This window comes from Leptinotarsa decemlineata, unplaced genomic scaffold (genome assembly GCF_025532065.1).
Source record: "Leptinotarsa decemlineata unplaced genomic scaffold, Ldec_3_MD MMD2_P_RNA_scaffold_4, whole genome shotgun sequence".
Taxonomy (NCBI): domain Eukaryota; kingdom Metazoa; phylum Arthropoda; class Insecta; order Coleoptera; family Chrysomelidae; genus Leptinotarsa; species Leptinotarsa decemlineata.
In genome coordinates this window covers 3,800,083-3,818,759 of record NW_027412531.1, presented here as the reverse complement: position 1 = coordinate 3,818,759, position 18,677 = coordinate 3,800,083, and the positions used below count along the sequence as shown (strand labels likewise).

General features: G+C 34.2%; 1 protein-coding gene across 2 annotated transcripts in view; it reads right to left on the bottom strand.

The window, feature by feature from the left end:
• The window catches only part of LOC111515459 (transmembrane protein 135), a 106,569-nt gene that overhangs the window by 58,126 nt on the left and 29,766 nt on the right, over positions 1–18,677 (bottom strand). For both annotated transcript variants that reach the window (XM_074186706.1, XM_074186705.1), the window contains exon 2: positions 6,029–6,159. In XM_074186706.1, the coding sequence (XP_074042807.1) occupies positions 6,029–6,159 (131 nt within the window). The remainder of the gene's footprint in view (positions 1–6,028; positions 6,160–18,677) is intronic.

The following is an 18,677-nucleotide window of genomic DNA, read 5'->3' as shown; positions in this document are numbered from 1 at the left end:
TCTGCCACTTTATACGGTCAGAGCGTCTCAACTCAGGTATTTCAGGTACTTTAAGTAAATTTGCCTGTAATTGTACTGCATCAGGTACTCTTCTTTGTGTTAGATCTTCTCTAGGAATGTGTATGGTTTTGTTTAATATATTGACAACAAGACCTCACATCCAATATATTAAACAAAACCATACACATTCCTAGAGATGATCTAACACAAAGAAGAGTACAATTTACCTAAAGTACCTGAAATACCTGAGTTGAGACGCTCTGACCGTATAAAGAGGCAGACGGCAGGATGACAAGTTCAGTTTGAGGAGTGCCTAGAAGATGACAGTACTACCAACTGTCGAAAGCGCTCGCAGATAATTAATAGAAGATATGAAGCTTCAAATCCGTTTTGTAAAATTTAATATATATATATATATATATATATATATATATATATATATATATATATATATATATATATATATATATATATATATATATATATATATATACCGGGTGTCCCACATTTTATATGACAGGCAATATATGGTTTATACGCCCTGTATATCATTACATATTCAGATGCTACGTTAAATTCTGATATCATTTCATGTTTGGTTTTTGAGATTCGGTTACGGCGTTGTTGAGTTATTGCTTAAAATGTAAAGTCTTGAGAACGACTATTATTTTTAAAAATATCTCATACAATTATTCTCTCTCCATCAGATCACATGAAAATTAATCAAAATTTTGGGTGTTCGAAGTAATGGTTTCAATTTTGAGTTAAGGAATTCAGTCAGGAATCATTTTGAATATGAAACAATTGCGAAATTGAAAGAGGTGTATTCGAAAACAAATCTTTAATTAATAAAAATGTAAATAATATAACTTGATAAATCATTTCATAAGAATGGTAGGTACCTAGAAATAAGTAATAAAAATTGTTCAAAGTGATACCCATTAGATATTATACAGGCTTCGAAACGTCGAATCACTTCTCTCGTACAAGTCGCTCTTATAATATCAGGCGTAATATCACTGCACGCTAGTCGAACAATATCTTTTAAATAACCCCATAGGAAAAAATCAAGCGGTGATAAATCTGGGGAACGAGCCGGCCACCGAATTGGATCCTTATTACCAATCCATCTATTTGGGTAAGTTCTATCCAGATATTCAGTAACAACCTGTGAATTGTGAGGAGGAGCACCATCTTGTTGCCACCAAATTCCTTGTCGTTCTGCTATGGGAATATCTTCCATCAATTGGATCAAATCATTTTCTAGAAAATGTAAATATCGCAATCCATTGAGATTTTCATTGAAAAAATAAGGTCCTATGATGCGGCCATTGAACAATCCACACCATACATTAATACCCCAAGTAGTTTGAAAATTACTTTCGCGGACCCAGTGGGGATTTTCTTGAGACCAATAGTGACTGTTATGTCGATTCACAACTCCATTATTGTGGAATCGCGATTCATCGCTCCACAAAATTTGACTGAATATGTTAGGACTTTCATGTAATATTACCTGAATACAAGCAATAAATTCAAGTCGTCGTTCAAAGTCCGTGGGTTTCAAACCTTGTACCAACTGAATTTTGAATGGGTGGTATTTATTTTCTTTCAGAATTCTCTGTACATTAGATTTACTCACACCGACTTCTTCTGCAAGAGTACGGATAGAAACATGTGGATGAATAATAATATAAGCCAACACATTGATCTCTAAATCTTCAGTTCTAACAGATCTCGTATGATGACGATGCTTTATAATAGAAGGAAATGACCCAGTTCGCAATTTTTCTACTACTCTCGAAAAAGTCATTCGTGACGGAATGGGTCTGTCTGGAAAACGTTCTTGGTATAGACGTTGTGCTTGACGGCAGTTTTTCTGACATTCCCCAAAAATTAATAACATATCAATGCAATCACTTGGACTAAACGCGAAAGGCATACTGGAGTTTTCGCACAAAGAACACAGTTACTGTTTTGCAAAGAATCACTGAATCGAACTGACAAGTAGATACAATTCAACAACATTTGTTACTATGGCATCAACAAGCATAAGTTACTTGATGAAATTGTGCAATATAAAGCAATTCACCCTCAAGTTAGTCACATTCTCAAGAATTTCAATATTATATTCAACTGATATCGATATCGTATGTATAGGTGAGAATAATGGTTTGTATTCAGTAATATTCTAGTTCAATTTAATAAAAGATATGGACTGGATTCGTGTACGAGTAAATAAGTTTTTTTGAAACTTTATATTTAAGGAAAAGTGCAATAACTCAACAACGCCGTAACCGAATTTGAAAAACCAAACATGAAATGATATCAGAATTTAACGTAGCATCTGAATATGTAAAGATATACAGGGATTTCTATTTTAAAAAAGAGAATTTTGGTCTGTAGCACCTACACCAAACACCCTGTATATTTAAAAATTATATCAAAATATAGCTCTCATGAACTCCTAAAACTTTTGTATGAACATTTTTGTGTATCTCCTTCAACAAACCAGATATTGCCTGTCACATAAAATGTGGGACATCCGGTATATATATATATATATATATATATATATATATATATATATATATATATATATATATATATATATATATATATATATATATATAATATATATATATATATATTATATATATATTATATATATATTATATATATATAATATATATATATATATATAATATATAGAAACAGAAGTAAATATCGGACATAGCACTCATGAAAGTGGCAAACCATAGACACGTGTTTCGGGCTTTTTGCCACTTTCATGAGTGCTATGTCCGATATTTACTTCTGTTTCTATATCAAGACACTCAATAACTTTCATATTTATATAATATATATATATATATATATATATATATAATATTATATATATATATATATATATATATATATATATATATATAGACTTATAACCGTAATAATATATCTATAATAGACAAGTTTTTGTAATCTCAAAATATGATAACGTGAATAATAACAAATTCAATTACTTACTTTGAAATTTTTGAACTCTTTCTGGAAAAAATTCAAGAGAAACAAAGTGGACAGCCGAAAATTCAAATTAAAAATAGTAAAAAAGAAAGATCGAACATCTTGTATTAAGTTTAAAACATTTTATTACAGAACAGCATGAATACAAAAATTATATTAATGAAAAATAAATATTCTTTATTCTATATCTGATTCATCAGAAGTATCATTGTCGCACTTGAATTATCTTGATGTTGCAAAATTCAATTAAAAAATCATTTTTTTAAAAATAATTAAAAATAATCTGTCCAGAATTTTTTAGCGAACCCATTTTCAACATATTTTCTAATATACTAAATTCATTATAAAATATATTTCATTGTATTATCAGCTCGGTGAAGGCCGAATTAGGTTCGGATCTTAGACAGAATAAAGAAAAACTTCGGTAAGTACTTAAATCTTTTAAATGACAAATTGCGAAAGTCTAGTGGCAGAGTATAGTATAGCTTAAGGCCAATATTGTCAGTCCTTTTCAGCTTTTTAGTCTATTTGCTTGCATAACAAGGTCTGATTTATTTCTAGTATCATGATGGTGTATGTCTGTACAAAACACTGGACGGCAAGTTTCATCCCATCTGGCAGAAGTTATACTTCTTACAGCGGATTTCTGCAGGATTAACATTTCAAGATGACACTTTGATGCTCTGCCCCAGGATATTATTCCATATCTTAGAACTGAGTGAAAAAGAAAATGATATGTAGTGATGGCTGGGTTCTGGTTCACGGAACCCAATCATGCAATCAAAACTGCATGGAAAGTATGTTTTAATCATGAATGTACTATTTTCTTAAGCGGAAATGTCAACCTCCAAAATTTGCGATTTTGGTCAGACATAAACCCACACAGAAAATAAATGTATGGATATGAGCATCGGGAAATCATATTGTTGGTCCCATATATCTGAAGGAAAATGTGACCCATCCATGGATTCAAGAAATTGTGGCAAAAAATCAATAAGAATTTGAAAATCCAGTTATCCACGCATGGTAGAGCAGACGCGTTCCGATGGAATGGCCTGCTCGTTCACCGCATTTAACTCCACTGGATTTTTCCTTTGGGTCTATAGCAAATCAAATAGTTATGTTAAGATTCCAAAATTTTATAAATGAGTTTGAAAATAGGCTGATTTACTGTCAGGGGGTTCAAACTGTGAGAAACTACAAAGTATTTTTGAATGCTCATGTCTGATGTCTACATTACAATTTACAATTTTACAAAACATTTAGCAAAGTGTGAAATACAAAATATTATTAAATCCTTACGTCTAGTGACTATATTACTAAAAGATGAAACCATTCTTGTTCTTACAAGAAAAAAGATGTAACAAATCTGGTACTTACAAAGAAAATGGTTAGGTAAGAGAAGCTTTGAAAACGCTATAGCTTTTTCAATTGATTTATAAATTCCTGAAGTGATACATTAAACAGATCTAAGTTGTTATGATATTGATTTCCCAGCTTCAGAATACGAGGAATCGGATTGTTCAAAACAAAATTGGTATGGAAAAAATGTAAATGAAAAATGTCAGAATTTCTCGCATCTTTTTGTTTAATTTGAAAAGTTATTAGTTGAAGTAGTTCTGAGCAGTTTATCTCACTATTTATTAATTTGAAAAGAAAACTCAAGTTCATAGGAAATCTCCTATCTTCCAATGATTTTATATTTAACTTGGTTAAGACTTGACTGTACTCATATTCATTTCGTTAAATAGCAAAGTGAAAAGCACAATTCTTTAATAATTTCTTTTGAACATTCTCAATCAAATCGATATTTACATTATAGTATGGGTCCCATAGCACAATATAAAATCTTTTTGTTTTAATTGAAAAATCAGTAGAAATTCTCAACACAAAACCCAGCATTTTGAGACTTTTTGCCACAATTTGTGATACTTGAAGATTAAAATTAATTTCGCTATATCGAATTTAACTCTCAGATTGCGAATAAATGTTTCTCTTTTAAGAGTTATATTATTCAATGTATATTCAAAGAATATTGGACTTCTAATTTTAGCGAACGTAATTATTTGACACTTATAGCCTCTAACAAATTATTTCTACACCACATGGAAAAGGCTTCGAGATCTTTTTGAGTTAATTCAGCATCTTCCCGGCAAGTAATTGCTCGATAAAGTTTGAGATCATCAGCAAACATAAGAAATTCTAAATATTTGAAAATAAACTCTCTATGTCCGATACAAACAAGTTGAACAACAGTGGGCCCATATGGGATTCCTGCGGTACCCCTGATGGAACCTAAATGGGCGTAGATGTTGTATCTCCATATTTTACAGACATAGTTCTACCAGTTAAGAAGCTATTGATTACTTGCAAAACATTCTCGTCTATACCAAGCACTTGAGTTTTAGATATAAGTAGGCCGTTGTTGATTAAGACCAAGACTTTGAAAAAGTTAGTATAGACAGAGTCAACTTGTAGCCTCCTCTCAAGATTTTCAGTTAAGTAGTTTGTGTAAAGAGCAAGGTTGGTACAAGTGGATTTACCTTTTGAGAAACCGTGTTGTTTGGAATTGAGTAAAGACTTACAGTCCCAGGAAAGTTTCTTTGTAAGCATAGAATCAAATCAAAGATGTTACTAATTCATTTATCTTTCCAATGAACAATGGCGGAGCCAATTCAAACAATAACTTCGCAACTGGTTACTGAAATTCAAAAAAGTGTATAGAGAATTGCAATACCTTTAATTTGAAAAATCACAAGACCCCCCTTTCCTTCTCGGCGGCAAAAGATGTCCCACTATTTCCTTTTTCTAACGAAAACTACTAAAAATGATTCCTTTTTACAAAAATTTTGTCCGACTCCGATATCGTGCCCTGTTGGAAAGTTGAGAGGGGGGGGACAGAAAGTTAAATTAATAGTATCTCGCCAAACATCGACAATCAAAGCTATTTTATTAGGAATATTTTTTAATACTGTATGATTTGAAGAGAATTGATTAATGTCATTACCTTAATGAACATAGGAACAATGAGTAACCAAATCCTGTCCCACTCAAGAATGCAGTCGATTGGATGATTCCATACAAGGTTTTTTTTAAATCTTCTTTAGAAGGAATCTTACCTTTCATCAACAAGGTCAACTGTAAACAAAAAAAGAATCATTAAAATAAAGTTTTTATTAACGTATTCAAAAACGCTTCATTGTGAGATTTTCACTAAACATACTTTTTTTTATCGAATTTGGATGTGTAAAGCATAACGAGAAATAAATATTTACTTCAGAAGGGTTCACCTCCAATGACCTTAGCTGGATGTATTAGATAATGAGCTTTTACTTTAAATTTGTTTTTTACAAGTTTACGATCCATAACAGTCTTATTTGAACGGGTAATATATAATCGAGTATGCAGAGTATACAATCACGTGGACTCAGTGATAATCGACCAACAGCATGGCTTTATACCTGTAATGAATCTACCATTACCAATTTATGCGCATTTAGGTAGTAACTTTGTTACGGATGGAATGAAAAATGGCTATCAAATAGACGTTATATACACTGACTTGGCCAAGGCATTCGACAGAGTTAACCATGAGGTTTTGATCCTGAAATCAAAAGCATTCGGTTTCACAAACAATACACTTGATTTCTTTCACTGCTATCTATCCAACAGAATACAGTTCGTACAGTTCACCAACGTATCTTCCTTCAAATTCACCCCAACTTGGGGAGTTCCGCAGGGTTCGATTTTGGGACCTCTCCTTTTCGTGTTATTTGTTAATGACGTTTCTCGGGCATTCCCAATTTCTCTTATATGCCGATGATCTTAAACTTTTTAGAAGAATCGAAAGCGAAAAAGATTCTGATATGCTTCAAGATGATCTCAATAATCTATCTGTTTACTTTTCACTATCTGACCTATCTCTCAACGAAGCTAAATGCAAAATAATGAGTTTCACACGAAAGGAGTCACCTACTATCAAGGACTATTTTATTGATCACACCAATTTACAGAGAATCAATGAGGTGAAAGAACTCGGGATCATTTTTACTGGTGTGTTCAGTTTCTCTCTGCACATTGAATACTTAGTATCTGAATGTTGAAAAATGAGATTTGTCTCAAGATCTAGTCGTGAATTCAATCACGATACTTGTTTGTTACTCTTCAACTCCATTGTTCGTTCTAAGCGGAATATGGTTGTGTCATTTGGAATCCAAAGACCTCTTTATGTTCTGAAACTATAGAAAAAATCCAGAAACGATTATTAAGAACAATCTATTTCAGAAACACAATGTCTGGCCTTTATTTATATCGCAGTCTAGCCAATTACAAGAATTTGATGTGCAACTATTGAGTCTTCGGAAGTGATTTTTGTTTTTAACATTTTTAGAAAACTGAAAGTACCTGAAATTCTCTATACTATAGATTTTATTGTACCTGACGTAAAACTGAGAAGAAGAGACAATCTATTTCGTGTCTCAAACAATTTGTCTCCTCTTCAACAATGTCTCGAAACCGTTAACAAAATGGCGAGGAAATGTGAACTGGATATATTCAGTATTACAGAGGGAGAACTCGTTCGAATGCTCAAATGTGTCTGAATTTCTTTTTTATGATACTTTTATTATTTATTGTTTTATGTGTTAGGAATCACACGTTTAAATGTAAGACCTCGTTAATCCTTAGCTCGCACAAGTTTCGACTTCTGGGGGTTGTCGTTCGTCGACTAAAACATGAAAAAGTGTCATTCCATCAACTAATACAGATAATATACTGGAAAGCAAAAGCATGTATGAATATAAGGTAAAGATGAAGGAACAATATTAAACGTCAGAATATAAAATTCTGTATTGATAATGGGGGAACAGATGATGAAACCAATTAATAAAATTTTTTCATCCATCATCAATCGAGTCATTAATATCAATTTGAATTATTTCATTACCCAATAATAGTGATGTTTATTTCCATTAATTTTCAACATATCTACCTTTACTCCGTAGTTTTTCTTATTTTTTATCATTAATCGATGAATGAATAATATCACGTTTTAAATCGTTGGCTGCTCATGTTTTCAAGGACAATAGTTAGAAGATATACATGATGGGCCATTTACCGTTAAGTTAACTGCTAGGGAAAGATTTTTTTTGCAAAAACCCAAACACACATTAAGTTTATTATTTACAAGGGAGACAAGTTTCGACTCAAAAACTACTTCAACATTTAAACTATCTAAACGGGGTATCATTGCCCAAGTTTTAAAAGAGATCAGGTGATCAAGTGATATCTCCATTCGAAAAGAACTTTTGATTTCTTATCGATTGCTGATTCGCTTTTGAAAATCGCCCCACTCATAAGATACGGAGCTTTGAAATGCCAACTATACCTAAAAATTCAAAAATTTAGTGGATATTACCTGAAACATCACCGTATTGATATAGTAAATACACATCGGAAAAGTCTAGGGATATTTTTTAAAATGGCAATAATTTTTTTTTAGATCGCTTTAGGGAAAAAAAGTAGACGGGTGATTATTAGACGAATGTAACTTACAACAAAATTTATTAAATGGTCAAAAATACTGAGTGCGCATATAAGCAAAACTAAAAAAAATATGGCTCTTCTTTGGCACCCCGAAAAAAAATCATAATACAAAAAAAATTGGAATCAGTACAAAGTATGGCCTCCACGATGGTTTATTACGGCCCTACATCTATCGTGCATCGACAAAATGAGATTGTCAATGTCTTGTTGAGGTACATTTGCCCATTCAGCGATTAAAAGCTCTCTCAATTGAAACGTTGTGTGAATGTTCCCCATATGCGGAGTAATTATTCGTTGAAGCATGTCCCACACATGCTCGATGGGATTCAGGTCCGGTGATTGTGCTGGCCATGGCAATACATCAACTCCTTCGTTGGTGAGCCAGTCAGTCACTAGACGCGCGACATGTGGACGAGCATTATGGTGCATTAGGTGAAAGTTTTCACCAACAGCACCAGCAAACGGACGGACGATAGGTAGAAGAATGGTGTCGAGGTACTGTCGAGCTGTGAGGGAGCGATTTGGAAAAACGAGATCGGTTCTGCCGCCGATCATGATTCCTCCCCATAGCATTACTGTACCACCTCTGTATGTGTGGACTTCCTGGACGTGTCTTAAACGTTCATTATTTCTAGGTCGTCTCCACAGTCTTACTCGACGAGAATCTGGATGAAATCCAAATCTGGATTCGTCTGTAAACAAAACTGGGGCCCAATCATTTGCATCCCAGTTTTGATGTTCTTGACACCACTCTAATCTTCTACCGCGATTGCTTCTCGACAAAGGTGGACATCTAAGTGGCCTTCTGTTGTGGAGATATGCTTCATGCAGTCAATTTCTGACAGTATCACGACCAATGGTTACCTGGTGCGTCTGCTGCAACACGTTAACCAACTCAGATGCTGTGATTATCGGTTGTCTTCTTGCGGTTAAGACCAAAAATCGGTCTTGAACTGCAGTTGTAGCGCTTCCTCGCCCTGGATGTTGTTCGGCTGGATTGCCAGTTTCACGTAAACGCCGCCACAATCGACTGATAACACTTTGGGAGACCCCCAAACGAAGAGCTACATCATTTTGTCGCATGCTACCTTGAAGAAGCCCTACAGCTCTATTCATCTCAGCCAATAGTAAGTGATGGCGTTCCATGTTAAAGCACAATATTTCCAGTTCAATTGCTGAGCAAGAACTGCATAGAATGTACAAACTCGACACTTTCAGATTATTCATTTTAGCCGAAAACCTACAGTTTGTAAAAAACTTGCAGGCTTTGTTCAACCCATAGAAATCTACAGGGTGGTCGAGTGTACCAATTTAATCGAAATTAAACGACCCCGTGCATTTATTTTTATGATATTTAGTATGTTATAAAAATATCCCTAGACTTTTCCGATGTGTGTAGAATAAAAATTCGAACTTACATTTTCTAATATAATATAAATTGATTTGAAAACCCTGAAAAAAAACCAAGTCAAAAATTAATAAGATTAACCGAAAAATAACAATTTTATTAAACCAAAAACTGAAATTACAAAGAAATACAAGCAACAACCAAACAAATAAAAATTGAAATATTAATAAAAATTGAAAAATCAAAAATTATTATTAACAAAAAGAGGTGTGCACCTCTTTGAGTAGGGTAATTATGAAAGTCAGCATTTGTAAGTTACTTAGTGTTATTTTTGTGAATCTCTAAAATGTTATAGAATAGAGTATGAAAATGTATGGCGTACGAAAAGCTTTAACTGCATTGAAGACTGACCCCATAAAAGTAGCCATATGTTGGTGGCTGTTAAAAAGAGAAAAGCATATGCGTAATACCATACTTTGACTAAGACACATTTTCATCTGTCTTAGTAGGAACAGTTGTGTAGAAAGTTATTTGCACAGACCAGCAACATGTGCTTCCCAATTTAACATGTCATCAATTTTAAACCCCAATAAATCTACATGTTGCTTCTTCGTTAATTGTCTATTTGATAATATTATAATTTTCTGTGTCTTATCCCTGTTTAGTTTGAAATAATTTGAAGTAAACCAAGTTTCAGCATCATTATCTGTTCTAGAACATAGGTCCATTAGGTCGTTAACATTTAAGTCTGCTTCTACCGTAGATACATCATCTGCATTAGAAAAAAAATAAGCTTGGAAATAAGAAATTAAAAATATCAATAATATATACCACAAAAAGAGTTGGTCCCAGTATGGACCCTTGTAGAACACCGTGCAAAATAGATCTACATGTGGTAGAATTTCCAGATGTATAAACAACTAGCCCACCAAGAAACTTATTACTTAAGACAACGATAAAAATAAAATAAATACAACAATAAAAACTAATTGGCGCTCCGGGGCGACTTCATTGATTCCAGTGGCGCATTTGTCATCTGAAGATCTTGATCCAACAATGTCCTCTCTCTCATAAAACAAAATGTAGGGTGTCTCCAGAGGCTCCAATAAATTCAATGCATCGCCAGAACCACTATCAACGCCAGAACCACAGTGAACAATGACTGCATGAATATTATAACAGTGGTCTGCTAGGTTGAAATGTTCATCTATTTCGAACCTTCCAAAGAGTTTCTTGCTTCCGTTAGAGGTTGAGTCTTGTTTGAAAATCATCAGTGTTATTATTACATTGACTGGTGCCTCAGCTATACTTGTTTCCTTATAACAGTCAGTTAGTTTGGCGCATGTTTGACAATACAAAACAACTTGTTTTCTCCCACACAAGTAGGTTTTTATTAGCTCTAAAGCTCTGCCACATATCCCGTAACATTCCAATTTACCTAGTAGGAGCTCATGATTCACACTGTGAAAAGCCTTAATTAAATCTAACATAGAGTTAGAGCAGACACCAGCCCCTTTTCGATATTCTCTATTATTGTATCAACTATAAACATCACAGCTTAGGTTGTCGATTTGTTAGACCTAAATCCGAATTGATTTTTATTGAATACTGAATGAGCATTTAAAAAGGAAATTAAGCGATCTTTAATTAGCACCTTAAAAATTTTACCAAAGATAGGAATGATAGATATGGGTCTATAGTTATCTGGAATATTTGGATCACCCTTTTTGAATATGGAAATAACTTTACTTGTTTTGAAGATGTCTGGAAATAGTCCTTCACAGAGGCAACGGTTGAGAAGAACAGTCAATGGACCAGAGACAAGGAGAAGGATGTAAATGATGGAAGTTTGGTGCGCCAACCTGCATACAGGTTATTTTCAAACCGTTATACATTTGCGATGTCACTTCGTGACATACGAGTACATAATTACACAACACAACAAAGTTTTTGTTTCGGGGTTGAAATTAGATGATTTTAATGTATTTCCACGTGTTAAAACCGAAAGTGACCATAACAATTATATATTAGCTCTTGTTTTCAAGATATAGTATCATTATATTATATATATGTATATTGAGTTTTCAACAAATGAAATATTTCATCACCAACAGTTGGTACACATGTTTGTTTACATAACACCCCTCTCATCAGCTGTTCTTAAGTAGTAAACATAACCTATGTGAGTTTGCAATTGTACGCACGTGGTTGCTATTGAAATTATCGTGTGAAGTTGATTTTTAAATTAATTCAAGTGCTGATCTGAAATGCCTCGAAAGTGTGTGAATTCTGTCGATAGCTTTTGCTATATATGTGGTGAAATAACATTTAAGGCTCAGAAACGTAAAATGAGACCTATCGTTAAGACAGCCTATGAACATTATTTTGGTGTGAAAGTTGGGGACCAAGATAAATCATGGGCTCCTCATATATGTTGTAATTCTTGTTCCGTCATATTGCGAGAGTGGCTGAAAAATAAAAACCGAGCAATGGCTTTTGCAGTACCTATGGTTTGGCGTGAGTCTACCAATCATACAGACGACTGTTATTTCTGCTTAACTCCTCCCATTAGGCAAGGTTTATCTATGAAGAAAAGAGGAACGGTTAAATACCCTAATCTCCCATCTGCTCTTCGGCCTGTACCACACTCAGACAATTTGCCAGTCCCTTCTCCACCCCAAAACTATGAAATTTTAGAGGAAGGTGATGAAGACTGTTTAGAAGGAGCAACCCATCCTTTTACATCCTATGACCCTGATTTTGAGGTAAGCGATATGTCTAGTGATCCGCACAGAATTAGTCAAGCAGAGTTGAGTGACCTTATAAGAGATCTTCGCTTGTCTAAGGAAAAGGCTGAGCTGTTAGGGTCAAGACTACAACAGTGGAATCTTCTAAAACATGATGTGAAAATATCTCAGTACAGACAGCGTCAAAAAGATTTGCTTCCTTTTTTTGAGAAAAAAGAAAACCTCGTAGTTTGTTCTGATGTTAATGGTTTGATGGACTGCTTGAATTTGGATCACACTCCATCTGAATGGACACTGTTTATAGACTCTTCAAAACTAAGCTTAAAAGCTGTACTTCTGCATAATGGAAATCAGCTACCCTCTATTCCTATAGGTCATGCAGTTCACATGAAAGAAACGTATATAAATATGAAAACACTTCTCCAATCAATCAAATATGAACAACACAAGTGGCGCATCTGTGGTGATCTGAAAGTCATTGCTATACTCCTAGGAATGCAATTAGGGTTCACCAAGTACTGTTGTTTTTTGTGTCTGTGGGACAGTCGGGATAGAAAATCTCACTATAAAAAAATGAACTGGCCTACACGAGACCTAAACCCTAATGAGAAAAATGTAGTTTACGAGCCTCTTGTAGATCCTAAGGATGTTCTCCTTTCCCCATTACATATTAAGTTGGGACTAATGAAAAACTTTGTGAAGGCCATGGACCAGGAAGGACAAGCTTTTAAGTACTTGAGAGCAAAGTTTCCCAGGTTGAGTGATGCTAAAGTCAAGGAAGGCATCTTTATTGGGCCTCAAATCCGTGAAATCGTAAATGATCCTGCTTTTGACATGATTTTAACAGGAAATGAAAAAAGAGCCTGGGAAGCCTTTAAGGGGGTTGTACATGGGTTTTTAGGTAACAAAAGAGATGATAACTTCACAGCATTGGTTAAAGAGCTTCTTCAAGCTTACCACCAACTTGGATGCAACATGTCCTTAAAAATTCATTTTCTTCACTCTCATCTTAATTTCTCCCCACAAAACTGTGGAGCTGTGAGTGACGAACATGGAGAAAGATTCCATCAAGACATTGCCTTAATGGAACAGAGATATCAGGGCCGTTGGAATGAAGCAATGCTTGCAGACTACTGCTGGTCTGTGTGTAGGAATGCTCCAGAAGTGTTTTATGGAAGACAAGCTAAACGACAGCGATCTTACAATGAATCGGATGGACTTAATTGAAATTTGGTGGTACAAAATTCTTTTATTTGTCGAAACACTAAGAATAATGTTTTTTTTTTTATTAATTTTGTACTTAAAATATTCTAAAAGAAACATAACAATATTGTTTTATGTACTTTCACTTTTCACGTATAGTATAACTACTCTTTAAGATTAAGTACTGTGTATCTCAAAAACCAGACCTAATAAAAATTTTTCATTGTTATTTTCGTTTTTATCACCCCAAAATTAGTAGAAATTGACTAATTTAGTGTAGGAAACATTCAAAAAATATTTTTTTGTTTTGTTGTGTTATTTGTCCTCGCAGGCCATTCAATGAATCAGTTGTATTTTGATACACTTCATTGCTGTCCCCATAAAAAATCTAATGGACTCAAGTCGGATGACCGAGAAGGCCACTCAATTGCACGGGTTTCTAGATCACTGGACAATGATATCGAAACCTGTCGTTTTAAACCTCAGAAGATCATTATGACTAAATTTCGGTACTATGTTATTGTTCCTACGCTGAACTACCTGTTTTTTTAATATCTCTAATTTGTTATGTATTTCCTCTATGTTAGTGACCATCCTCTACAGATACAAGGAAATAGATAGATAGATATTTTATTTTCCTCTGAATGTAACTCCGATATCACAAATATAGATGAAGATTCATACATTATGAGAGAAACATTAGAATCACAATCCAATTCAATTGAAATTAATTTGTAATATATTACACAGCAAGATATTGATTAAAAACATAATCAATAACATAAAACTGGATTTCAATAAATTCTCCACAAACAAGGTTTGGAAGCAATAATATGTATTATCGAACATTCTTAGTAGTCCAATTTGAGGTTATCATGATTTTGTCTAGTGACTACACATTCATATAAACATAAAGCACTCTAACGAATCAACTTTTTCAAATTTTTGGAAATTGGCCATCAATAGCTCTATGTCAGGGCTAGCCAACAATTAAAACACTCTCCAGATAAATTTGGATTGTTGAATGTCTACTTTTATATGGCTTACTCTCACATTAGCTTTAATATCATGAATTTCATTAGTTCGGACTTACATTGTATGATATTATATAAAATGATTTGAAATCCCTGAAAGATCTATTAAAAAAAGAATTAAAAAAATTAACTGGAAATAACAATTATATTAAGCAAAAAAAACTTGAAATGACATAACAGTGAAATAAAATATAAGTAAAAATAGAACAATTGAACAACAAATATTGGTGTATTGGTGAAGAGGACCGACAATAAGTGGGAAACATCTGTATACCGAAAGCTCACTCATACGGAACAGTATCTGAACCACGAATCCAGCTACCACCAATCGACTAAAAGAGGAATCATCAATACTGTATTAGACAGTGCTTTCGGGCTCTGTAATACTAAAGAAGGTCTCGAGAAGGAACTAGACATCATCAAAAATGATCTTCAACGGAATGGCTACTCCAAAGCGATGGTAGAACAGACTTTGGCTAAAAGACAGCAGACGCCTGGCAAGGAAGAGAAGCCGTCACAACCAGTGCTTGCACTTCCCTACCTCAGAGGATTATCGGAAAGGATAAGAAGAATTAGGTCCAAGTACAACTTCAGAACCTGCTTCAGATCCGGAAACACTATCCGTAGCAGCCTCACGAAAACCAGGCCACCAAACGCGGACTGCGATTCCAAGAATTGCATTTACCGGATACCCTGTGACAGCGGAAAATCCTATATCGGTGAAACTAAGAGGTCATTGAAAATTCGCATTGCAGAGCACAAGAAACACACACAGCGAGGGGAAAGCAGCATCAGGAATATAGACCGGGAGCCCGTGACAGAAATTTTTAGCCCATTTTTTACCGTCTGCCTTTTTCATGGGACATATTCACAGCCACAAGCAACAACATTATGCGTTAAACGAATTTTTTGCCCATGTTACACATATTTAAACATTAAGTCTAGTTTGCAAAAAAAAAGCTTCTTAGACCAACATTTTGCCGTCTGCCATTCGTGCAACCGGGAGGCTAAGTTACGCAATCGGCAAAAAAATAATTAGCAGACGGTTATATGGTATTCTGGCTAAAGCATGGATTTTTTTATTTAACAAATAAAATGGTTAACTAAAATCAATTTTTTACCGTCTGCCTAGCACAGCATAGACTAATAGTAGTATGAAATGAATTTTCACAAGGCAGACGGTATGCCAGTGTATTAATAATTTATAGGCATTAGTTAATTACCAATTTTTTTTACAGTGTCTCTAAAATATTTTTTACCGTCTGCCTCTTGAATGTAATGAAGTTCAACAATTAATATGTCATGCGACAACTGTTGACAGACAAACTGGCAATGTTAAAAGTATAGTTAGACGCGAATAAACTTGCAAAAAAATGAAAGTTACAATATTGAAATTAACCTGACGTTTTGTACTACCAAAAACACACTTAGCCAGTAATTTATTTGGTTTACCCCATGGTTGTAAGGGTGGAAAACGCAACCCCTAAAATTTATTTCCAATGTAACTTTTTGTCTTATTATTTGTTTACCATTTAAAAATTTAATTCCGATAGCCTGTTTCATTCAAAACAAAAATGTCTCTTGGGTTTTTTGCCCAAAATAAACCAGTTCGCAGCAAAAAATTATTTTACGAACAAATACAGAGATACATCGTCATCAATGCGAAAGTAATCTATCTAGTAGGTCACTATTAGCGATAGTGACAATTAAATTGATATGACGCTGTCAGTTTGTGAATTTTCGAAATTTAGTTAATACTAATTGTGTGTTTTTGTTCTGTTCTTAATTTGTTACTTTAATAATTCACTTGTTACTAAAATGGCATATACAAATGAGGAAATGCCTGATATGCATTTCGTTTACGGTCTGTCGCAGGTTAGAAGCTTCTAGAAGATATGCTGAAATGTATCCTCAACGGCAGCATCCTTCACATATAATATTTGCTCGACTTCATCAACGATTACGAGAATATGGTTCATTCGACAAAAGAACGCAGGATTGTGGTCGCCATCGAGAAGTATGAACACCACAGCTTGAGGAAGCAGTACTCAATTTGATTGAAGAACAACCTACTACCAGTACTAGAAAGATTGCTTTCCAGCTAAATGTTGATCATATGACGGTATTTCGAATTTTAAAGGAACAACTCTTATACCCTTATCATCTGCAACGAGTACAGACAATGTTACTGCGAGGCTTTCCGAACCGTCTTGAATTTTGCAATTGGATGCTGGAAATGATTAGAAGAAATTGTGACTTTCTGAAGACGATCGAATTCACAGAAGAATGTAGTTTTTCTCGGGACGAGATTATTAATTTTCATAATTACCACATATGGGCTGATGAAAACCCGCACTGTCGAAACTAACCATCAAGAACAGTTTTCTCTTAACCTGTGGCTCGGAGTTATTGGGGATGATTTATTTGGGCCTCATTTTCTACTTCCTCGATTGAATGGTGAGGCATACCTTCAATTTTTGTTCCTTTGGACGTCAGAAGGGATATGTTTTTATTCATGATGGGGCTCCCGCCCATTTTAGTCAAGGAGCACGTCAGCATTTAACTGAAACATATGCAAATCAGTGGATAGGTCGAGGAGGACCACTGAACTGGCCCGCTCGATCCTTGAATCTCAATCCTCTCGATTTCTCTATCTGGGGCCATTTACAGCATTTGATTTATCGTACTCCTGTTCGCGATGTAGGGGACTTAAGAAACCGCATCATCGATGAGTGCAGGGTAATCAGAGAGACTCCAGGAATATTTGAGCGAATACGTGGCTCAATGCGCTGACGTCTAGACGCATGCGTAATGTCTGAAGGTAGACATATTGAACATTTACTATGATTTCTACATGTTGTGTGTTTTATTATTAATAAATTAGTTTTGTTTATTACCCTTTAATCGTTTAATGCGGGTACTAACTACAAAATAACAATAAATTCAGTTCGCATTTATGACGATGTATCTCTGCAGTTGTTCGTAAATACATTTTTAAATGGTAAACAAATGATAAGACAAAAAGTTACATTGGAAATAAATTTTAGGGGTTGCGTTTTCCACCCCTTACAACCATGGGGTAAACCAAATAAATTATTGGCTAAGTGTGTTTTTGGTAGTTCAAAACGTCAGGTAATTTCAATATTGTAACTTTTTCAGTGCTGGTGAAAAAAATTGTTGTACAAATTTTATGTACCCCCTTTAAGGGGCTGTATCTTAACAAGGGATGATCCAATGAAGTTTCTTTATATGAAAGATCCTATCTTTTTTTCGATGAGGAATCACCTCCTTAAATGTTTTACACTTATTCAGTTACACCCTGTATATAATTATTAAGTAAACACATTGTCAATTGGCAGACGAATTGACCGTGTTTATATAATTGAAAAATATTTGTTGATTTGTAAAAAAAAGTAATAACTTTGTTTGACCAAAGTTTTACCGTCCGCCATTGTTTTCTTGCAATATTAAGTAGACTAATTATCAATTGGCAAACGAACTGACTGTGTTTATACAAATGAAAACTATTTTTTAATTTGCAAAAAAAAGTATTAACTTTGATCAACGCTTTACCGTCTGCCATTGTTTCCTTGCAATTTATAATTATTAAATAGACAAATTGTCATTTGGCAGACGAATAGACCGTGTGCAAACAAGAGTGGTAGACAATTTTTGATGACACAAAACTCAACGTTACTTCATAAAAGATTTTTATTAATTTCAGTGGAGAACACCCTTAAAACGACACAACTTCTATTACCATTTTTATCAACAGCTGTT